The 20233-nt window shown below is 47.6% G+C and overlaps 1 protein-coding gene across 6 annotated transcripts in view; it reads right to left on the reverse strand.

Annotated features, from left to right (window-relative positions):
- The window catches only part of JCAD (junctional cadherin 5 associated), a 66534-nt gene that overhangs the window by 13899 nt on the left and 32402 nt on the right, over positions 1–20233 (reverse strand). Inside the window, exons 1-3 of one of the 6 annotated variants that reach the window (XM_055708842.1) lie at positions 18960–19019; positions 18263–18323; positions 5863–6221 (exon numbers count right to left, since the gene is read on the reverse strand). In XM_055708842.1, coding sequence (XP_055564817.1) covers positions 5863–6161 — 299 coding nt within the window. In that variant the 5' untranslated portion in view covers positions 6162–6221; positions 18263–18323; positions 18960–19019. Of the gene's footprint in view, positions 1–5862; positions 6222–11086; positions 11199–11225; positions 11451–18262; positions 18324–18959; positions 19063–20233 lie in introns of those variants that run through there. The other 5 variants (XM_055708840.1, XM_055708841.1, XM_027809798.2 and 2 more) reach the window with 5 other exon arrangements.

Below are 20233 nucleotides of genomic sequence, written 5' to 3' on the forward strand. Positions count from 1 at the left end.
AACATTTTATTGCAGATTAGAAATCCAGAACACAGATTTACATGAACAGAATAGGTTCTTAGTGTGTTCTGAACAGAGTGTAAACTGTTTTATATATTACTGTGGAACAAAATTGGTACCCTTCTACATAAATAATTAATCTCCTACTTGAACTGTATTCTGCTATTCTTGTACCTAAGGTGTCCAACAATATAACTGCCTTTACACTATGTGCCTGCCACCAGCATAAGACTGGAAAGAAAAATCAAAATTGACAGAAATAGGACAAGTATGTAGATAGAACCCAAGAATTTCTTTTTCTTTCCTCCACCCCAAGGTATATAAACAGTGTCATCTAGCTCTTTTTTACTAAAAACAATGATCTATTGAAATAGTAGTTTGTGAAAATATAAAACAATTCAAAATTTGGAATGAAAATTAAGATCCACAGCAATTTTCTTTTATGTATATTAACTTCATCCTATGATTATAAAAGTTTAAAAACCAAACTGGGACAAGGGACATCTTGTTCATATTAATTCAACTGGATTAAGACTTAACATCTGAACAAAATGTTCTGCCTCTGAAGCACAAAGTACAGTTCGATTGCTGAACCCCAGGAAGTAACAGACGTCTTCATTAATCAGTGAGATATAACAGGACACCTCCTATATTGGAAAGTTGATAGCAGTAACAATGAACATTTCCATGCCTTTCTGCATGTGGAAACATAGAGCTGAGCAAATGCTGCCTTCTTCTGAGATTATCAAACCTACCTTTTTATCTCATCCCCCTGCTGCTATGGCACCTTTTGTGTCTGTGTTTACAAAATGAGGTGAGAAACAGGGTCTATCTAGCAATAGTGAGGAGGGAATGGACCGATTACTCTTTCTGTTTGATTTTGTCCATCATCATAAAAGGGTCTACAGAAATTGCAGGAAGTACAGGGTCATAGATTCTGAGATCAGAAGAGATGGTTACGATTATTTAGTTTGACATCTTGCTTAACGCAGGCCATCAGACTTCCCTGAAATGATTCCTGCTTCAGTGTCTTCTAGAAAAGCATCTAAAAATCTTGATCTTCAAATTTCCAGAACTGTTGTTGCAAAGCTGAATTCACCATTAAAAAAACCCCACAAAGTAAACCCAAATTCTTATCAACACAAATATAAAAGCATTGGGGGAACTGGGGGAAGGAGGTGTGGTAGACAATAATACTGAGATTTGCAAAAATTGCAACTAACAGCACAGGGTGGAATGGGCTGGCTGTTTAAAGGATTTAATAGGAATTCAGGAATGGGGAAGGAAGCATTACTCGTCTCTTTCCTAGGAAACCACTAAACCAGAAGAGTTTTGGTTAGTTTGCTTTTTTAGAAACAAACAAACCCCAAGCTCAAACATTCATTAAAGTAAATTAGCCCTAAACTAGGACAGCTTCACTTACAGAAAGGATGTCCCTCCATTTATTAAAAGCTGTTTAAAAGATTAAATTTGTTTTTAAAGATTAAAAGATTAATAACTGGGCCCCAGTAATGAACTTTGGAACATGATGCAAACCACTGTGAACTACACTACGTCATCGTTGCAATGCAAGTGTAGAAAAGACATTTAAAAAGGTATTTAGAGCATCTTAAATCTGATCTTCTCTATGATCTATTCACAAGATGAACAACATCAGTCTCTCCAGCTCCTGGCTCAGGTGCTACAGGTGGTTACACAGCCTGTATCGTGGGCCCTGTAAACCTTTGGCACGGATGGCACTGCACGGCGCAGCGGGAAGGAGTGTCTCCCCAAGCACCCGCCAGCTTGGCTCCAGCCTGAAGACTCCTCTGTTCCCAAGGATGCAGAGCAGCTCCTGCACACTTGCAGGCAGCAGGCACTGGGGCAGCACAGCACGACCACGCTGCTCGTGGCCACAGCTGCAGCAGTGAGTGCCCCCTTCCAGGACATATGACACTTTTGGGTCTTGCAATCAATGAAGTGGTGGGAAGGGGAAGCATCCAGGAGTCACGCCAAGTTCAGAATGTTTTGCTACAGCCTCAGCAATGCTACATCTCTGGATGGAAAATACCACTCATGCTGCAGTCTTTGCATCTGTGACACAGTTTCAATGAAGGGACTGCACAGTCCCTCTTAGCAGCAGCTAGTCTCTGTGCCACTATGCAATTCTGTCTCGCTCCATGATGCACCAGTACTGACACACAAAGAAATGCACACAGCATTCATGCTTCACAGCTGGGAGGGTGCCAAGGATGGAGCCGTCTCACAGGACCAACTTAAATCACGGGAAGATTTAAGTGCCAGAGGCAGAGTGGTCCCATGGGACCAAAGAGGTAGACTTTAGCATTATGAACTCTTTTCTAACAGGCTTGCTTCTAACAAATATCACAGGCCTTTGTTGCACAGGCCTTTACAAAAAATGAGGCTATCAGTCCACCTTGCACTGGCTGCATGACCACATTTCACTGGGCTGCCACTCTCAGAGCAGTGCATTGAAGCTGCCCGGTTCCCCTAGGGTGACACTGAACCAGCAGGACATCTCATGACGCACGCAAGGGTCCAGAAGTGAAGGAGTGTGGCACAGGCTTCACAGTCAAAACTCAGCAGAATGAGGCCACTGCAGGGCTACCTAGGGCATTTCTGTCCATTTCTGGCTACCAGCATGCAAGTGGTAGGTGTTAGGCAGCCGGTAGCTCAGTTGTGCAAGCTGCAGGCACCAGGACAGACTTCACACCCAACAAGGAGGCACTGTTAAGAAATTTCCAGGATTTGGAAGCAAGAGGGAAAAAAATTCAGAGAGCTGTCCTGGACACTGACAACTTCTGTTCTATTTTGGGATCCTATCCTCGCATACACTCTTCTGAGCCCCAGCACTGGGAACCACTAGTACACTTTTCTAATTTTTCCAGCAGATGATCACATTAATGATGTTATCAATTTATCTCTAAATTTGCTAGCTACCAACATAGTTCCTCCCACGTAAACAGCTAAGCAAAGTGCCTCTTCTCTCCATTCAGAAGAGAATCAGGAGGGAGTTCTCCATCTGTGAACCCTCTCATGTCTATCCATAGGGTCATTTCTTTGCTTTTCCATTTCCTTTGCTGCTTCTCCTCTTCCAAACCTTTACTGTGCAGCCTCCTAATGCTTAGTTAAGCAAGGACAGCCAGGGCAGCCCTCCCACCACCTGCTCCCCCACACTTTGCCTGAAGAACAACAGGATGGAGAAAAACATCACTTCCCCGCTCCACCGGGGTGTCACTCCTCCTTTCCAAGCAGCAGCAGTGGGTGGTGTGATGTGCCCACATGCAGTTGCTATGAGGCCTTCCTATGAGGCAAGGTTTGATCAGCAGAACCTAACGAGTGGAGACAACAGCATCATCCCGTGACATGATGAAAAACCCTGAGTCCTGCAAGCCTGTCTGCAAAGGCAGCAACAAGGTGGGCAACATCATTCCTGTGCTGTTTGGAAGGTGACTAGCTCTTCTACATCAGTGGTCTGAGTGAGAGTGTGGTGTAGGTAACCCTTGGCTGAGGAGCCCGAGTCATGCTCTGAATTGCCATGGAGGTGTTCAACGTCTGAGAAGGTAGTTGGGACACATACTGCTTCTTCTGACCCTCTCCTGCTACTGTGCTGCACTGGGAAGGCAGTGTCAGGAGATGGCTGCAGGAAGCCTGCGATGCCCAAAGAGCAGCATCTTCGTGCTGGACCTTGCTGGGTGGTTGTCCCCTCTTTGGGCCCAAATGGTCCCCAGATCGCAGTATGCAGTCCTTTCCCAGCCTGAGAACCAGGAACCTATTTCCCACAATGATCCAGAAACCAGACAGTGATGTCAAAATCTGTGGTGGAGTTCACTGACCCACCGGTAACAGACCAGAACACTCCAAACTGGGCCATCAGTTTTAAAACAGCTCACACTTGCATGGCAGCCCCATGCCTCGGATGCTTTCCCAGGGCAGGGGAGTGGATCTCCAGGGGACTGTCACCCTGCAGCTCAGCAACTGAAACACAGGTGCTGCTGTACTGAAGCTCCAGACAGCTTTCCTGGATCTGGCCCAGAGACCTTGCTCCTCCCCTCCTGTAGCAGCAGGGCAGCGGCAGTGTTGTGCTTTGCACCAGAGGTACTTTGCACACTCAGGGATGGCAAGATAGGGATGGCTGATATAAAGATTTTCCCTTGTTCATAGCTGTTAGTGCCTTGTAAGAGCTCCTAGTAGGCTCACTGGGAATCAGTTTGCTGTAACAATAACAGTAAGAAAAGATTTTTGGGTTTATGAGACAAAGCCATTTCCAGCGCTGTGTTCCCTACTTTATGTGGAAAAGCCACTTCTTAAAACCAGGATATAACATTTAACTACCCTGTCGACTGACAGGTTCCACCCCTTTTATTTTGAGATGTTAGAAAGAGACATTTAAACTGTCAGAGAGCATTATTTTGTATTTAGCCAAGACCAGCAGTTACAGGTACCTCTGCCACGCCTGAGACTGGGGGCAGACACACGAGCCCCCATGGTTGCACCGGGAGGAGCGCAAGGCAGGGAGGCAGCAGCCCTCCCACACCACCGTGCACCCACACAGGCTCTGCCTTACAGGTTGTGGGAGCAGCAGCACTGCGGTAGCTTCCAGCCTTGCACAGCCACGTCTTCTTCACACCAGGTTTTCCCCACACTGTAAACTCAGCTCCAAGGTCAAGCGCCAGCTTCCTTGGCACCCCTGCACACCATCTTCTCCTGCTTTAAAACCTCTTTCCCTTTCGTTCTTTTTCAGTATCTTTCTTCACTTTATTGCCATCCAGTTTACTTCATCCAAAACACACCATAAAGGGCATTCCTTATTACCTTTAAACCTGTGTCATCTCCTTCCTTCTCCAGAAGGGATGGTTCCACCTGGGGACCTTCACCACAGGTGGGACTTGCTTTACAGGGCTCGCATCTCTTCCTACCCATTATCCTAGCTGGCAGCCAGGAGCTGTTCCTGCTCCAGGCAAACAGGCTTGCAAGGGGAAGGGATAAGAAGGCAAAGAGCAGACGAGGCCAGCAGCCAGGGGACACATGCCTTTGCCACACGGTGCTGAAAGTCTTCATAAGAGGACAAGCTCCCAAGGCGACAGTGTTTCGCCCTGCTTTCAGTTTCAAGCCCACTTGGCAGGAGGAAGGGGCTTTTCCTCGCAAACAGTTGTCACGCTTGGGCTGGCTTCCAGTCCTGCTCTAGCCCCTTTCCTTTGTTCATCCGCAGCACTCAAATAGCTGCAGAACAATGGCCGAGCGGTGGTGTGTACACACAGCTCTTCCTGCCCAGCCTGCCCCAGCCGCAGCACGCACGTACTCTATGTCAAGCAACCCAAGCACGTTTTATGGAGTGACGACAAGAGCTTCCACTGGCTTGGAGCACAGGCACCTTCTCATGTTTACTCCAGCAGAGTGGCCTTATAAAACCAAGGAAGTCCTCAGTGCATGTAGGAGCACCCGCCAAGAGCTGCATAGGCTGAATCTACAGCAAAAACCAGGGTGTGTATGTGGCAGAAGAAGCTGGGTTCAGGTTTTTAAAATGGAAGAGAAAAAACTTTTCCCCCCTTTTTCACTGTACTTGGACTGAGCCCATCAGAAAGGCCTTTCTGATGCAGACCACATCAGTAAATGAAACAACCCCAGACCTGGCCACTTCCTATCACCCCAGTATTCTCAAAGGCCTTGCTCTAGCAGAAGGTGAATGGATGTGCCACTGCTTCATGTGGACTTGGGACTTGCAGTGCATGGAAATGGTCACTAGTATGGAAGCCGGAAAGGATCACAGGAAGATGGTGTCAAGGGTTAAGGTCATGCTTAGTTATCTGTCAGGACCAAAAGGAAAAGAAAGCAAAGCCATGGCATGATGCTGAAACTTACCCCCCTTCTGAAGTATGAAAAGTGGACAAACCCTGAAGGTCATGGTGGTAACCAGGACCTGCTTGCCTCCCTTGGCTCCCATGGCTGCTTTCAGTGCTGCTTGAGTTGGTTTTCACCAGAGGTTTCTTGCTGTAAGCCCCAGCTCTCGATTCTGCTTCAAACCCGTTCAGCGTTCTTTGAGCAGATCTGTTCCCTGTGATTACATGCCGGTATCCATCATACCTGTTCTCATAGGAAACAGGGGGATTTTTTGACAATTTGTATCCATGAGAAATCAGGAGGTCTTCCACACTGAACATGTTGTGCTGGTTTCACTCACAGCTGTGCCATCACAAAGCTCTTTCCAGCAGGACCCATCACTGGAAAACAAAACCAAAAACAAACAGAAGGCTGCTTTAAACAAGGAAAGGTATCTTTGATCAGATAATAGGCTGCTGAAGCTAAAAGTCTCATCCCCTGGCCTCAGTCTTCCACCCTTATAATAAAATAGATGAAGCAAAGTGCATGCAGATGCTGATGAATCATGTGGTGACCTTCCCTAGACAATACACCTCCATGCACTCAGCCAAGTAGCAGATGCCACACTGCTGCTGACTCAGTCCATTTCACTGAAGAATTCACTGGTGATTGCAGCTTTCAGATTTCACTAAGTGATCTCAAAAAATCTCTGCACCAGAGCTAAGCCCACCATCTGAGCCAGGCATTTCCTTAAAAAACAATTTTTCTCCAGTCATAGAGAGGTGTGTTCTGTATTATGTTTTAAGTTGCTGCAGGAAGAGGGGGTGGATTACAGGGCAATATGCCTCTCCCTGCAGCTCTGCATATTCCCATTAAGAAAAAATGTTCACATGAACAAGGATGAAATATGCATGAGAACAAAAATGAATTATACAACCACATGAGAAACCCAGGTAATATCATGCAATACCCCAGCTAAACAGTCATTTTTACAGATTACTTTCTTTTTGGCCTGTGTTGCCCTGCTGGAAATCAGTAAACGTCAACTAGAATAACACAAAACTTAAGATTTCGAGTACACTCTATTTTTACAGCACAGTTCCACTGTGTAAAATGACTGGAAACAACCTGAGATGCCCATGTCTATTATGTCTCAAAGATTTCCAAGACACAGGACAGTCAAGATTTTTCTTCCCAGTGACAGCCCTCAATTCTGCGCCGACTAGAGCAAAGATTCAGCAAACTCAATTAGCTGGCCAGAAACAATCTCTGTTGTCTATACCACTCTCGCAGCTTATTATGGCAATTACAGAATAGCCATTCTTCCAGAATTTTAAAATGAGTGGAAGGTAATGACCGATTCTGTAGGTTGTGCATCACAATGGACCTATTCTGATACATTCCTCCTTGCTTGAACTGTGTTACCAGAAGAAAGAATTTTTTTTTAAAAAAAGGTTGATAAAGGAGAATTTAAACATAGTTATGTAAAACATAGAACATTGAAGATGACTTTCCCTGCATGAAGAGTTCATTTAACCTGCCTGGTGAGTGCCGTGTGTCCTTAGCAGCAGCAGGTCTACCGGAGGGACAGAAGCCCAGCACTGGCAGCTACTCAAAAGCAGATCATCGCTGCAGAGATCATGACAAGTCAGTCCATTTCATACACTGGTCTCTAACGCTCTTCTTGGGCAAGAAGAAAAGGAGAACTGTTCACTGCTGTTTACAATAATTTATTTGAGATGGAGCAACTACCAAGATGGCATTTATTAGCACTACATCTCTCAGGCTACAGAATACACAGAAGCTGATGGGTTAGCTTAGAATATAAACCCGTTTCTGCGGTGTAGCACTTCACATATTATGGCCACTTTTTGCCTATCCAGCACCCCATCCATTTTCTGCTCCCGCCCTGTCTCCTGGATGCTCTGCAGACTGCAGAGCCGGTCTGGCTGGCCACTCCGGGCCAACCTGGTGTGTGGCTCCTGGGCTCGCAAGGACCCTCCAGCCGCCTCTGCCCTGCACTGCCTACGGCGGCCACAGCACTTGCCTGAGGGCAGCCCACAGTGTGGAAAAACATGCACAATTTTTATGCGGAGCCCCAGTTTAACTGGTAACCTGAAACATTGCAGAAGTGGCTTTTCAGCCTGAGAGCCTGCTGAGCACTTAAACCGGTTTGTCTCTAGAACTTAATGAATCTCTTCCCTTTTTACACATGTAACACTACACACCCTTTAAAAACAGAGAAATAAAGCTCTGTGCCGAAGATACTTCAGGAGTATCCCTTGCTAGAACAGGGTTCCAAATTCCCAGTAAGTGCTCTGAGTAAGCGAGCCAGCAGTAAGTACAAGCAGGCAGAAAGCAGGGAGGAGCGGGACCCTTCCCTCTTGGAAGGAAGGGAAGGCTTCATGGGTTATTTTTGAACGCTGACCTAAAAGGCTGATTTTCCATCCACCTGCTGCCCTGGACTGTGGAAGGAGCCAGGTACAAGCAGAGCAAGGTGAACAGCTGGCTGCTAGAGCTGTTCAGATTCTAACAAGAGAAAGATCCAATGTGACTACCATAAACAGCAGAAAGCCCATTGGAGCACTAGCAGGTGCAAGGAAGAAATGTGCTTTTCCTGCTATTATTGTCAGGCTGGCTTGGAGTGCAGCTTAACCCCCTCTCTGCCGCCTGCTGCGGCTACGGTGCCAGCAGAGAGGCAAAAGCGAGCGGGCAAGAAACCTCCAGCCCATGGGGTTTACTCTGAACCTCCTTTTGGCACCAGTGGTGAGGAGCAACGGGGTGGAAATGCACCATGAGGAACTGGTGTGACTGTTTGCTCCCACTCTGCAAATTCATCATCACATGTGGAAGGGTGGTGGGAAGGCCTGGCTGGGAGTGGGATGCTATCACCATGCCCACCACAGCTCTACAATGGGAACAAAAAAGGCGGAGAAGCCTGCAACAGCCTCTGCCCACCACGGTGCCCTCGGCACCAAACCCCCCAACAAGCTCTCCTAAGACCCACCACATGGAGAAATGCTCCACGCCCACGGCACGAGCTCCCAGGAGCAGTGGCCACAGGTGGGACACTGTCAGGACACGTGCTTCGAAGGGCTGCACAGAAGCCATGGGGGGTACCGTCCCCCCAACATTGGGCTGGGCCAGGGGCAGGGGACCCAGGGGCTCTGCCCGAGCAAAGCCTGCAGGATAGCAACCGTGTCAGCACCCTATGTCCACAAGGATGCTGGCCAGCTTTGCAAAACCTGGTTGCAGTTGCTGGGATGCTCTTCCCACCCGCCCTTAAATAAATAAATCTGAAAAATAAAATCAAAGGAATTGGATTGGCAGGAGTAACCAAACCATTGCTTCAGTGCTGTCTTGTAAATAATCTGTCAGGCTCGGCCACAGAGTAAAGGCTGTGCAGAGCTTCTAATTTGAGGGAAGATCAACAACGCTGGAAAACAGTTTGTTTTTCCAGCACTCATTTGTTTTGTTTGCCAATGACATCAGTGCTTTCTGATAGGGTTAGCTTCCTGAGGATGCCTGCTATCTTGCCAGCGTTTCCGACTTGTCCCCGGCAGCCGGTACAACTCTACATTACACTGTAAACAGGGGCCAAGCTTTTCTCTGGAAACTTCTCAGCAGCACTCTGGGATGCAAAGAAACAAGCGTGAATGACGGAAATCAGCATCGGCCCCCTCGTACGCAGACACAATGGGGACCTGCAGCCTCAGCGAACAGGACACAATGGGACCACCAGATGGAAACATCATCAGAGCACCTTGTCGGGGTGCTCCGTCCAAGAGTGAGGATCTCATCACTGGCCCCAAGAAAAACCAAAAGCACTCCTGAAAGTCACCCTGGAGAAAGCTGGTTTTTGAGTTTCCTTGCAGCTGCTTCTAGAGCCCATTCTCAGTGCGGGAAATACACTGGTTTCTGTTGATGGTCAGCCTTTACCTGCAGGTTTTTTTTCAGTGGCAGGGTTCCCAAGCCTTATTATTCTGGTGATACCACCACCACCTGTACGATGACCAGTACCAGCAATGATGAATGCCAACACTTGCAGCAGTGGCAGAAGCAGCTCATACCTCCATGCTCTGAAATGACTTACATGCCATTGAAACACCCCTGCTTGGTGTTTTGGGCAGCCCATCAGCATGCTCCTTCCTTTAGCCCTGGTTCCAGAGAGCGTCCTGGCACAGCATCCACATATTGGGTGGGATACCAGCAGTGACAGAGAGTTTGGCCCTGGCTGCTCTCTGTTGCATCTCTCCTGCCCTCTGTTGCTTGAGATAAAATGGAAGGTGGCAACCCTTTAACCGTTTGAATACCACTCCTGAAGTTCTTGCACAGGATTTGCCCTGCCCACCTCTGCAGAACTATTTAGGATGGTTTTGTAAGCGATTCGGTACAACTTTACAGAAAAGAAAACATCAAAGGAACATGATTCATATTGCAAAATGAAGCATACAAACATCATGAATCGCAAAAATCAAGGCACCCTGCTTGGATGCACAATTGTGGTCTGTAATTACATGACTTCAGGCTACTGAATTCTGCAGGACTCCTGCCTCATTGATGTGCAGGCTAGGTGATGCTAGTCTTCCTGGGCTTTATCTACAGCAGCTACCCAAACACTGCACTGAAGACAGGCATCTGAATTACAAAGTGTATTATCTAGGTGGGTCACACATTAAACTAGCTTATCTTCGCTTGTGTCTGGGTGACATTATTCCCATTTCATATCAGACCTGTGCCAGACAAAAGTATTTATGCAGGCAGACTAAAGTGAAAACAAGCCTCTCCATTCTAGGCTCCCAGTCTGAAGTGCCTACAACTTGATTTTTTATAGCATTTAGTCTTAAAAATGAACTAGGTATGTCCAAAGCAACTGCTGCAAGAACATAGTGCCTCTGCACATCAACCTAACTGTGGCAAGTCAGCTGTCCACACAGTGAAGACATGGGACGAGCCAAAAAAACTGGTTGCAGTAATCTGCCTACCGCACTTTCCTCTATCCCCCTGCCAATCTAATCCAGCACCAACACTTTTGTCCAGGCAGCCCTGTATCCCTCCCACCCCTGTTAACACCTCACCACCATGCACCCTGGTGCCTTCATTTTCCACTTCCCACACCCACCTGTCCTTCCTGCCACCTCCCAGCATCTCTTCCCTGCCTTCCCATCTCCTGGCCCCACCAGTCTAGCCGCTCTTCCCACACAGCCCACCACCATGGCTAGCCAGCCCGCCCTGCCATCCTGCACCCCTTGCAGCTTCTCCCGACCAGTCCTTGGTTCGCAGCCATCACCCCAATTTCCTCCTTCTCCTCCTGATGACCAGCTTCTGTCCCGTCTGCATTTCCAGCAGAAGGACCTTTGTGCCTTGTCTCTGCTCCCAGATCTGAGACCCTGTCTCACCGGTACCTGGAAAAAGCAGGAGCCATCATTAGGGGGACAATCCATCTCCACCACTGCAGCCCTGGGCAGGGGGCACCACGCCGGGGGCATGCAGGCGTGCTCTGCTCGTCCATCCGTTGGAGTGGTTAGGGCACAAGCGCCATCTCTGTGCAGGGCTGGGTCACAAGTGGGCTGCTCAGCACGAGAGGCTGGGGGGTGCTGATGGATGGGAGGGGAAAATCTTCAGAAAACGGAGGAGCTAGAAAGAGAGATGAGCCTGCCGAGAACATGCGCAGATTTCTCTGAGCCTTGTCACCATAGATCCTGTTCCTGAACATGATGGCACTGCAGCTCTCAGTCAAACAGCTGGAGGATTTCTTTTCTTTCCCCTTTTTAATGTGGGCAAAACAACATTCCTTCTCTCCTCCCTCCTCCCCCCTAGTTTTTCTTGGAAATGGTTGAATTGGTTTAGCTGACAATATTAGAATAAATTTAGCCTGAGAGAGAGACACAACCTGAAAGTCTCAGATCAAATGATAAAAGCCCGACAGACTACAGCAATGGAAAACAGGCTCTTGTAGTAGCAGTTTTAATACTAGATGGTACTACTCTCTCAGTCTAAATATAACCCTCAGCTACACCCCAGAAGAATAAGTCTTTGGTCATTGTAATTGCTCCTGTTTTCTCACTCTGGTTTTGCATATGTGCATATGAGACAGCTCATAAGAAATAAACACATTAAATGAGCCTTTTACCTTGATCATTTCATCTCTTTTGGGACAATAAAGTCAGATGGGACTGTAAACAACAGGCTGCTGGGGTGCTGTGCGTGCAGTTGCCCCAGCATGCCATCCCCTGCCCTCCACTGCAGAAACAACCACCACCACATTCACTGGCTTCCAGACACACGCTCCATTGGAAAGATAAAATTTATGTGCTTGAAGAGCCTTCAACAATAATGTTCACTATGATCAAATATTAGATATTTAATGCAAAGATAGCCTAGAACACAAGAAAAAGAGAGAATTAGAGAATATTAATGTAAGTTGGATGTATTCAGCTCGGCAGGGCTTAATTAAGCGTGGGCTAGGAGTAAAGAAGCAGTAGGGAACTAGCCCGGGCAGCCTCCAAGCCATGAGTAAATTCCTCCTAGAAATTCTCAAAGGATGGGTGAAGGGCAAACATATTATCTAACTTCAAACAAAAGGGGCAAGGAGACAGATCTGAGGTATCGTAGAACAAACAGCCTGGCTTTGATACCGACTCAGACAAATTATTATTCAACCCCCTTGCAAATACTTATAACAGGTGTTGATTTATCACGGAGCGGGAGGAACAAGTGTGCGATCCACGAGGAGCAGTGGTGTTTCCATCCCCTTGCTTCCCACCCCACACTGCAGCTGCATCCACTCCCACATGATAAAGTTAGGAAAAATCAGAAAACACAGACTTGTCAAGAACAAATTAAGTCTAATCAATTTAACTTTCTTTTTGATGAAATCAGTTTAATTTTCTTCTGTGACAAGTTGGGAGCATACTGACCAAGGAGGAAAAAACAGTAGAAGTCGCACGCTGGAATGAGGAAAGTTTTTGATGGATGCATGTGATAGTCTTATATGCAAACCAGGTGAATACAATTTAGGTATAATTTACTCTAGGTGGGTATACAAATGTTTGGAATTTGTGTTCAAGGGATAGTTAGTAAATTCAATGTCGACCTGAAAAGACACATAAAGCCTGTGCCTGGGGTCTTGCTCTATCCGGTATTTCCATTAATGCCTTGTAAATTAAAATAAAGATTACAATTACAAATCTGTAGGGAGTGCTGCAAGCATTTTCAGGGATTGCAATTAGAATAACATCTTAATAAATTAGAGACTCAGTCTGAAATGAATGACTGAGATTAAATACAGGCAGGAGTAAAGCACCACGTTGAAGAAGAAGGATGCAATGCAAATGTGCAAAATGGAGTGGTATGGCAAAAGATTCTCCAGGGGACTGGAGCCGCAAAGAGAGAAGACATCATGAGTAGTGCAGGGCTTGGTACACACAGGTGAATATGCTTAGAGGTATACTAAGAGGAGCATCATGTATCAAGCTCTTTACTCCTCTCAGCCCTATACCCAGTTTTGGGCCCTACCTCAAGCAAGATGCTGCTCCCTGCCACTTCCTTACAAGAATGATAAAAAAGTTTAGGGAGTGTGACCCCTGGAGAAGAAGGTACAAGAAGTGGGCTTGTTTAGCTGAAGGAAAAGGGAGGAGAAATGAGGGTGAGAGAATGACAGATGATAACAAGTTTTAAATATGCCAGGTTGCTAAAAGGCAGTGATAATCCCGTCCTGCTCCCTGTGGATGTGGAAAACTGAAGGTACTGGTTTAGCATACAGCAAGGGAGATTTAGGTTAGATATTAGGAAGAACTGTCTAGCCATGATGATAGTTAACCACTGGTTACGCTGGGAGGCTACAAATCTCCATCAATACAGGTTTTCAAGGATAGGCTAAATGAAGATCTATCAGGAATGGTGGAGGTGCAGCAGATCCTGCCTCAGAACAAAGGGATTTGGGATGGAAACTAAACATTTTGACATTCCTCCTCTCCCTCCCCCCCAAAACAGTATTGTTTTGTTGGCATACCCCACACATTTCCAAGAAAAGCAAAACTCCTCTTATTTGTAAGATTCCCAGTCTTACAAATAGCCACCTCACTCGAATTAAGTGTGGCTTTTTCCCCTGCTACAACAGTCTAAAGTAGAACAATCACTTTATCACAAAATGCCACCAATGACCTGCCTTACCCCCACCTTCCCTGACATCGTCTGCATTGAAGGGAAGAGTCAGGGGGTGCCAAGGGCAGGCAGGCCTGGGGAGGTGGCAAGGACCACTCAGTCCAAACAGAAACTTTGCTTCTCCTCCAGGCATGGGAGGGGTAAGGAGACGGAGACACACTACATGTTGAGGGATCCCAAGCAGAGAAGAGGCAGTAAATGAGCAGAGTAGAGGCACGAGAACGGGGTCCTGACCAAAGGACCCATATCAGATCACAGACATGCACCAGGCAAAGCTTCAAGAAAGTTCCCATTACAGCCAACACCATACTGAGGGCTACAAATCTGCTAGTGCTAAATGCATAATCATCTCTGCTGACTAGATGGGACAAAGACGTGCCAAAGTCATTACTGGAAGATAAGCCAAATTTATGTTGGCCTCACATGTCTTCCCAGGTCAGTCTCTCCCATTCATATCACAGAAATTAAAAATAAATCTGGGGGCTTTTGTGTTTAACCCTCATTACCTGTGGGCAGGAGTGTTCACATTTTTTCTCTAACACAGAGATTCACACAGAGTGAAAATTACAGCTCACATCCTCTTTGCATTCCTTGAGCAAAAAGTCCTCACTGGAATCACTGAGGAACTGTGCCAGAGAATAAATTAATGATATGACGTGTCTCCCATAAAATTAGGAAGTGGGGAGGAGAAGAGGAGAAAGTCTTAAAGAGTTTATTTAACTCTCAGTAGGTAGTTATTCCTGTCTTGTATCTCACCAGTGCAGATGCATCAGCAAACCCGCTGTGGCATGAGAGAGAGTGCAGAGCATCTCCTGGGGGAGACCTTAATGAGTGACAGCTGCTCTCCAGGCACTGCCAGCCTGTTTGTTAGGTTTCAGGTTGTATTTCAAAGTTTGCCTTCTCAGATTTATGAAGAAAAAATGGTAGAGCGCTAGATTTTCTGTTTTGATTTAAGTAATGTGGGTGTTTGAGCACTGGGTTCACACAATGCTGAAATACATGTCTGACTTCATGGATGGGAGTTTGCATCTGAAATACGGTTGATTTTTAAATATGCCATGGACCAACCCAGCCCTGACTGAGCACTGATTTGCTGAGGCTCATAAGCATCCAAATAGAAGCAAATGCATAAAAGGAGAGAGGAAACATCCGTGCACGCACAGATACCACTGTTCATATTAGCTGGTTTTCAAAATATCAACAGCTTGCTTCACCGATGACAGAGCAGCACGTTACTCCACTGAAAACAGCCCAGATATTTTTCAGAGAAGGAGCAATTGTTAAAGAGCACTCACTGCTACTCTGTGCTCCAGATATAACCAGTCCTTACACCAATTGGCAGCATATGGTGTATTTCCTTAAATGACAGCTTTTGTTTGTCACAACAGGAGAAAAAAATAGTACATTTATTAAACAAAGCGTAATTAGCCAACTCTTTCCCTCCCAAAAAGGAACTGCAGAAGACAGTATTTTTTAGGACTGCGACAAATGTTTCTATGCTGTTTACAACACTTCAGTATGGAAAAATCCACTCTGGTGGAACAAAGCACATGGGATCACATTCGTTGCTCATACCTTAAAATCAAAATGTTAAGAGCTGATCATCTCAGCTAAAATACCTATGGGCAAAGTGCTAATAAGGTACTCCAATGCTGGGACTACATGGATCATTAGTATTGTTTGCATTTTTTTTAACAGAAAAGCTCTCCATCTGTACAAACCAAAAAAAAAAAAAAAAAAAAAAGGATCTCAACAAGAACCGTATTAAATCTTTCAAAGTACAAATTTTTAATAAAGGATCTATCACATAGTTGAACTTCTCTGAGGTGACAGTGACATGACTTATAGAGCCAGGGCTCCGTGATCAAAAGGATTACACACATTAACATCCTACTAATCACAGCAGGACAGGCCAGCCCATCAGGCCAGGATCACGGAGGAGAGATCCATAAACAAACACTTTCTCCCGCTCTCCCGCTCACAACCGTGGCTGGGAGTGGAGGCGTTCCAAGGTTGGTGTGGTCTTCTCCTCTTTCAAAGAGATAAGGATTGTGTCTGCTGGAGTAAATAAATTCTCAGCATAGTCTGACACATCTGTTTGTTTACTCATTTTCAGACACTACCATCCTCTCCTGTGTTGTTATCCCTTTTATATTACCCTTGTATGTATAATCAAATGCCCTTTCTTCTGGATTGACCCTCTGCTTCTTCCTGTATTATAGATGCCTTTGATCTTCCTTTCTTGCATCTGTGTGTCCTGCCTTGTAGTCTCAGCAGGATTTCCCCCCCAGCCCCTTGCTCTACCAGAAAATAAATGCCAAAGTAGCATTTATATGCATTAGTGCAGAAAAAAATAAGACAGATGCTCGAGAAGCCTACATGCGAGTGCCACCGTGCTGCTGAGGCACTGCATGTGCTGGGTAGTGCTGCCTACCCATAAGGTAAACCCAGGCTGACGAAAGAAAGGTGACCCAGCTTCTGAGCACGGATCAGCCCCCTGACCCAACAAGGTGAGCAGCCATCATCGTGACAGGGAAAGAGGGACCATCCTAAAATTTCAGAAATGCCTGTTAATTTTTCCCCCTTTGTCACACACATGGGGACTTGCAGGGTGCCCTCAGCACTTTCAAAAAGCAGAACTCAGCCTTTATAGTTTTTTTTCGTTTTTTTTTTTGACTAGCTCAGATTTCAAAACCCCTTCCCTTGCCCCATCATTTGAGATGGTCCAAGTTATGGCTGACAGATGCTATTAATAGCCTAACTGTAATACACTTGGGCGACAAACAGGCTGCTGCTGATTTTGCTTTTCTACAAGCACTGCCAGTACCAAGAGAACTCGGAGTTATCTCTAGGTAGATGTGAAAAGATGCCACCAGTTCACACGGAGACCTTAAGATCACAGCAAGACGGCTGAAAGGCTGACCAACCCCTTCCTTCATAGCTGGAACTGGTGAGTAAGCTTCCCCAGCAAGCCTGAGACCACTAGCTCTTGAAACAAAGCACAATAACAAGGTTGCAGAAAGTGAGATAACCCTTTCCACTCAAGAAGTGCAAAACAACATCTGTTAAAAAACAAATAAACCAGTGTAATGGCTTCAGCAAGAGACCCAGAGGATTTTAGAGATGCAGCTCGTGGCTTGGTCAACACATTGTGAACAGCAAATTAGAAGAAAACAATTGCTTCATACCAAGCTCTCCCACCCCTGAACTCCCTCAAGGTTAATTAGGATGGCCTCTGGCCAAATTAATTAGAAGAGGAGATTTGGGCAGGACTTTGCTACGCACTCGTAACTAATTCCAAGGTGACTGAGAAGTTCAGAAATAAAGCCTGCTTGGCAAAACCCAAGCTCACATGTGCCATGGCATTTCTCTGACAGTCAGGAGAAACACTTAAATGTAATCTTTCCCTGACTAACAGCTAAGGCAGAAGAATTTTCTGCATCCTTCCCACTGAACAATATGCCCTTGTTTATTTTCTGTGTGCTTTTTAGGTCATAAGAGGCCAGTGAAATTATGCATCTAAAGAACAATATACTACTGTAATATGCCACTTGATACACACAGCCCGGCAGACGGAACAATCCGTCTTTTCCAAGAGCTGGCAAATACATGTTGCAGCATGGAGAAATCCTGAACATTACCATAGGAATGGAGGATGCAGAAGTGGGCCCAGCCTTTGAAACAACACACTAAATTGGTATTTTAGTTGGTATTATGACATGCCCCGATGGCACTGCTTAGGAGAGCATCCTGCCTCAGGAGAGACAGCCCTGCCCAGCTTCTGTACCCCATGGCAGAAGCCCACCTTGACCTCCCGTGGACTTTGCATCCTTGGCAAAGGGGATAGCTAGCAGGATCACAATTTTTTTCCTCCAAGTGGTACCATGGTGAGTGGTAGGACTGCAAGAGCATAGCAGGGTAGGGCAGATCTAGCCTCTGTGATTACAAACTAAGCACTGGCACAAGTTCGGGGCTCTCACAGTGGCTGCATCTCTGAACTGCAGAGCCCTTCTCTGTCGTTAGTCTGATATTCTTTATATGAAGCTGGAAAGTTGCTATTTTCCATGTGTCTGTTACCCACAAACAGCAACAGTGTTTCTGGGCAGAATTCGAACTTCCAAAGCAACAAAGAGAAAATGCTTCAGCCCATGCAAAGAAATATAGCTGAATACTTTTCGGCAGGACACAATTCTCATTGTCACTAACCAAGATTTAATGACTTGACTGTGTGGATCAGACTGACTACTCAGAACAGTTACATTGCATTTTCACTTACAGATGCTGGAGTAACTTAACATGTAGGGTCCGGGCCACTAAAAAGCCATTATTCTCGACTCCTGACAAAAAAGAAAGGGAAAAAAAAAATTCAAAACCCTTAATAGATGCAAGAGTCCTTTGGCACAGATCCAGCAGCAGACTAAGGCCATAATTTGTAATTCTGAGGCAATTATGAAGTGACATAACAGCACAGATCTCCTTCTGACATAACGGTGCTTTTTTTTTTTTTTTGTCTCCTTTGCAACAGTACACGGCTTCAAACAACCACGAAAAAGGAAATAAGCCACAAGATCTACTTGACCACTCTGTAAATCCCAGAATGAGAATAAATACCAGGAGGGGCGGCAGCTGGTGTTCCCGACCCCGGTGCCACACGGCGGTGGGCGGCAGCGGCAGTGAAGGTGAGCGGCTCCCGGGAGCGGCAGCCACCACCCTGCCCGGGCGGCCGCCCAGGGGTCCCCAGGGGAGCGGGCCCTGCGCGGGGCTGGGGACGGCCCGGAGAGCCCTCGGGAGCGATGGGCGACGGGGGCGAGAGCAGCGAGCAGGTGCAAAGCGCACGGAGCGGCGATGGGAACCCCCCGGTGCCGCGCATCTGCCGCCCGCCCCGGGACACCGCCGAGCCCCGCCGAGCCCCGCCGCCCGCCCGCCGCCCCGCCGGCAGCCCGCTGCCCCCGCCGCGCCCCGCCGGCACTCACCTCTCCGGGCGGCCGCCGCAGGACCCTCGGTGGCGGCTGGGGCCGCCGCGCTCAGCGGCCGCGGCAGCCGGGAGGCGCCAGCCCGCGGCGGGGCGGGGGCCGGTCCCGCCCCCCCAGTCCCGTCCCGTCCCGTCCCGCCCCCCCGCCCCGCCCGCGGGCTCGGCGCATCCCGGCCGGGTAGCGCTGGTCGCTCCACCGGGGAGACGTTGCAGAATAGGTTTTCCCTGCCTCCCCCCCGCCTCCCCTTTTTGAATTTTTTTTGTTCATTTTTTGCCCTGTTTTTTTGGTTTTGCTTTCCCGCTGCACCCGCCCCGGCCCCGCGCAGAGCAGCCCTGGCACAGCCCGGGTGGCCGCGGCACGGTGCCCGCGTCGCTCCGCAGGGTCCCCAGCACCGTGGGGCCGGGGCGGCTCCCGGGGCAGCAGCGCATCAGATCCCCACCCGCGGAGCCGTGCTCACGGCACGGGGAAGCGCTGCTTTGCCCTTAGCAAGCCGCAGGCAGCAGCCCTCGCAGGCAGCAGCCCTCGCAGGCGTTACACGCTGGCTTCCCAGCCCGGGATCCACCGATCCTCCTTGAACCCATCCCTGTAAACACGTTGCCTTGTGCGCTGGGGAGCTGATGTCCTGCACTATCGGTGAAGCGTGGGTGAGGCACTTGCAAGCTAAAAAAGGCGAGCCCTGGTTAGCTTCAGGGACCAAAGCCCACCCGTCACAGAGTCTGTTCCCTGGGCGCTTCACAGCAAAGCCGAGTCGAGGACGTGTCCAGAGGCACTGCATCCTTCCAGAGAGGTAACCCAGAAGGGCCTGAGCCAGGAGCCTGCCCCGGCAGCGCCAGGTCTGCCAGCAATATGCCCTTACATGAGGCAGGTTGTTTTATATGTAAAGTTGAACAGGCACCTACCTCCTCCTCTCTCTCGCTGCAGCTGAGCTCAGTCCATGGCTCAGCTGAGAAGACAGACATCAAATTGCTCAGCACAAGGAAAATCTGCAGAAGGGAAGACTGGAGTCCATCAAGGATGGAGAGGGACCAGAGGATACCCTTTTGAAACTCGCTGTGCCCGCTGGCACCCAGTTGCGTGCCTAAAGGGCTTGTCCTCTCCATGGTTTTCTCTATGACATCTGCAAACATTTTTGAAGCCTTGCTGGGTGGCTGCTTCCCCATGTCTCCCCTCCCTGTGATTTATTCAGCCTCTAGAAACAGGTGAATGATTTGCAAATCTGTTTTGGTTTAATGACACTCTTGAAAAAGTGTGTTTGTGAATCATTTACTTCAGTA

The sequence above is a fragment of the Falco cherrug genome, chromosome 4 (genome assembly GCF_023634085.1).
Source record: "Falco cherrug isolate bFalChe1 chromosome 4, bFalChe1.pri, whole genome shotgun sequence".
NCBI classification, from domain to species: domain Eukaryota; kingdom Metazoa; phylum Chordata; class Aves; order Falconiformes; family Falconidae; genus Falco; species Falco cherrug.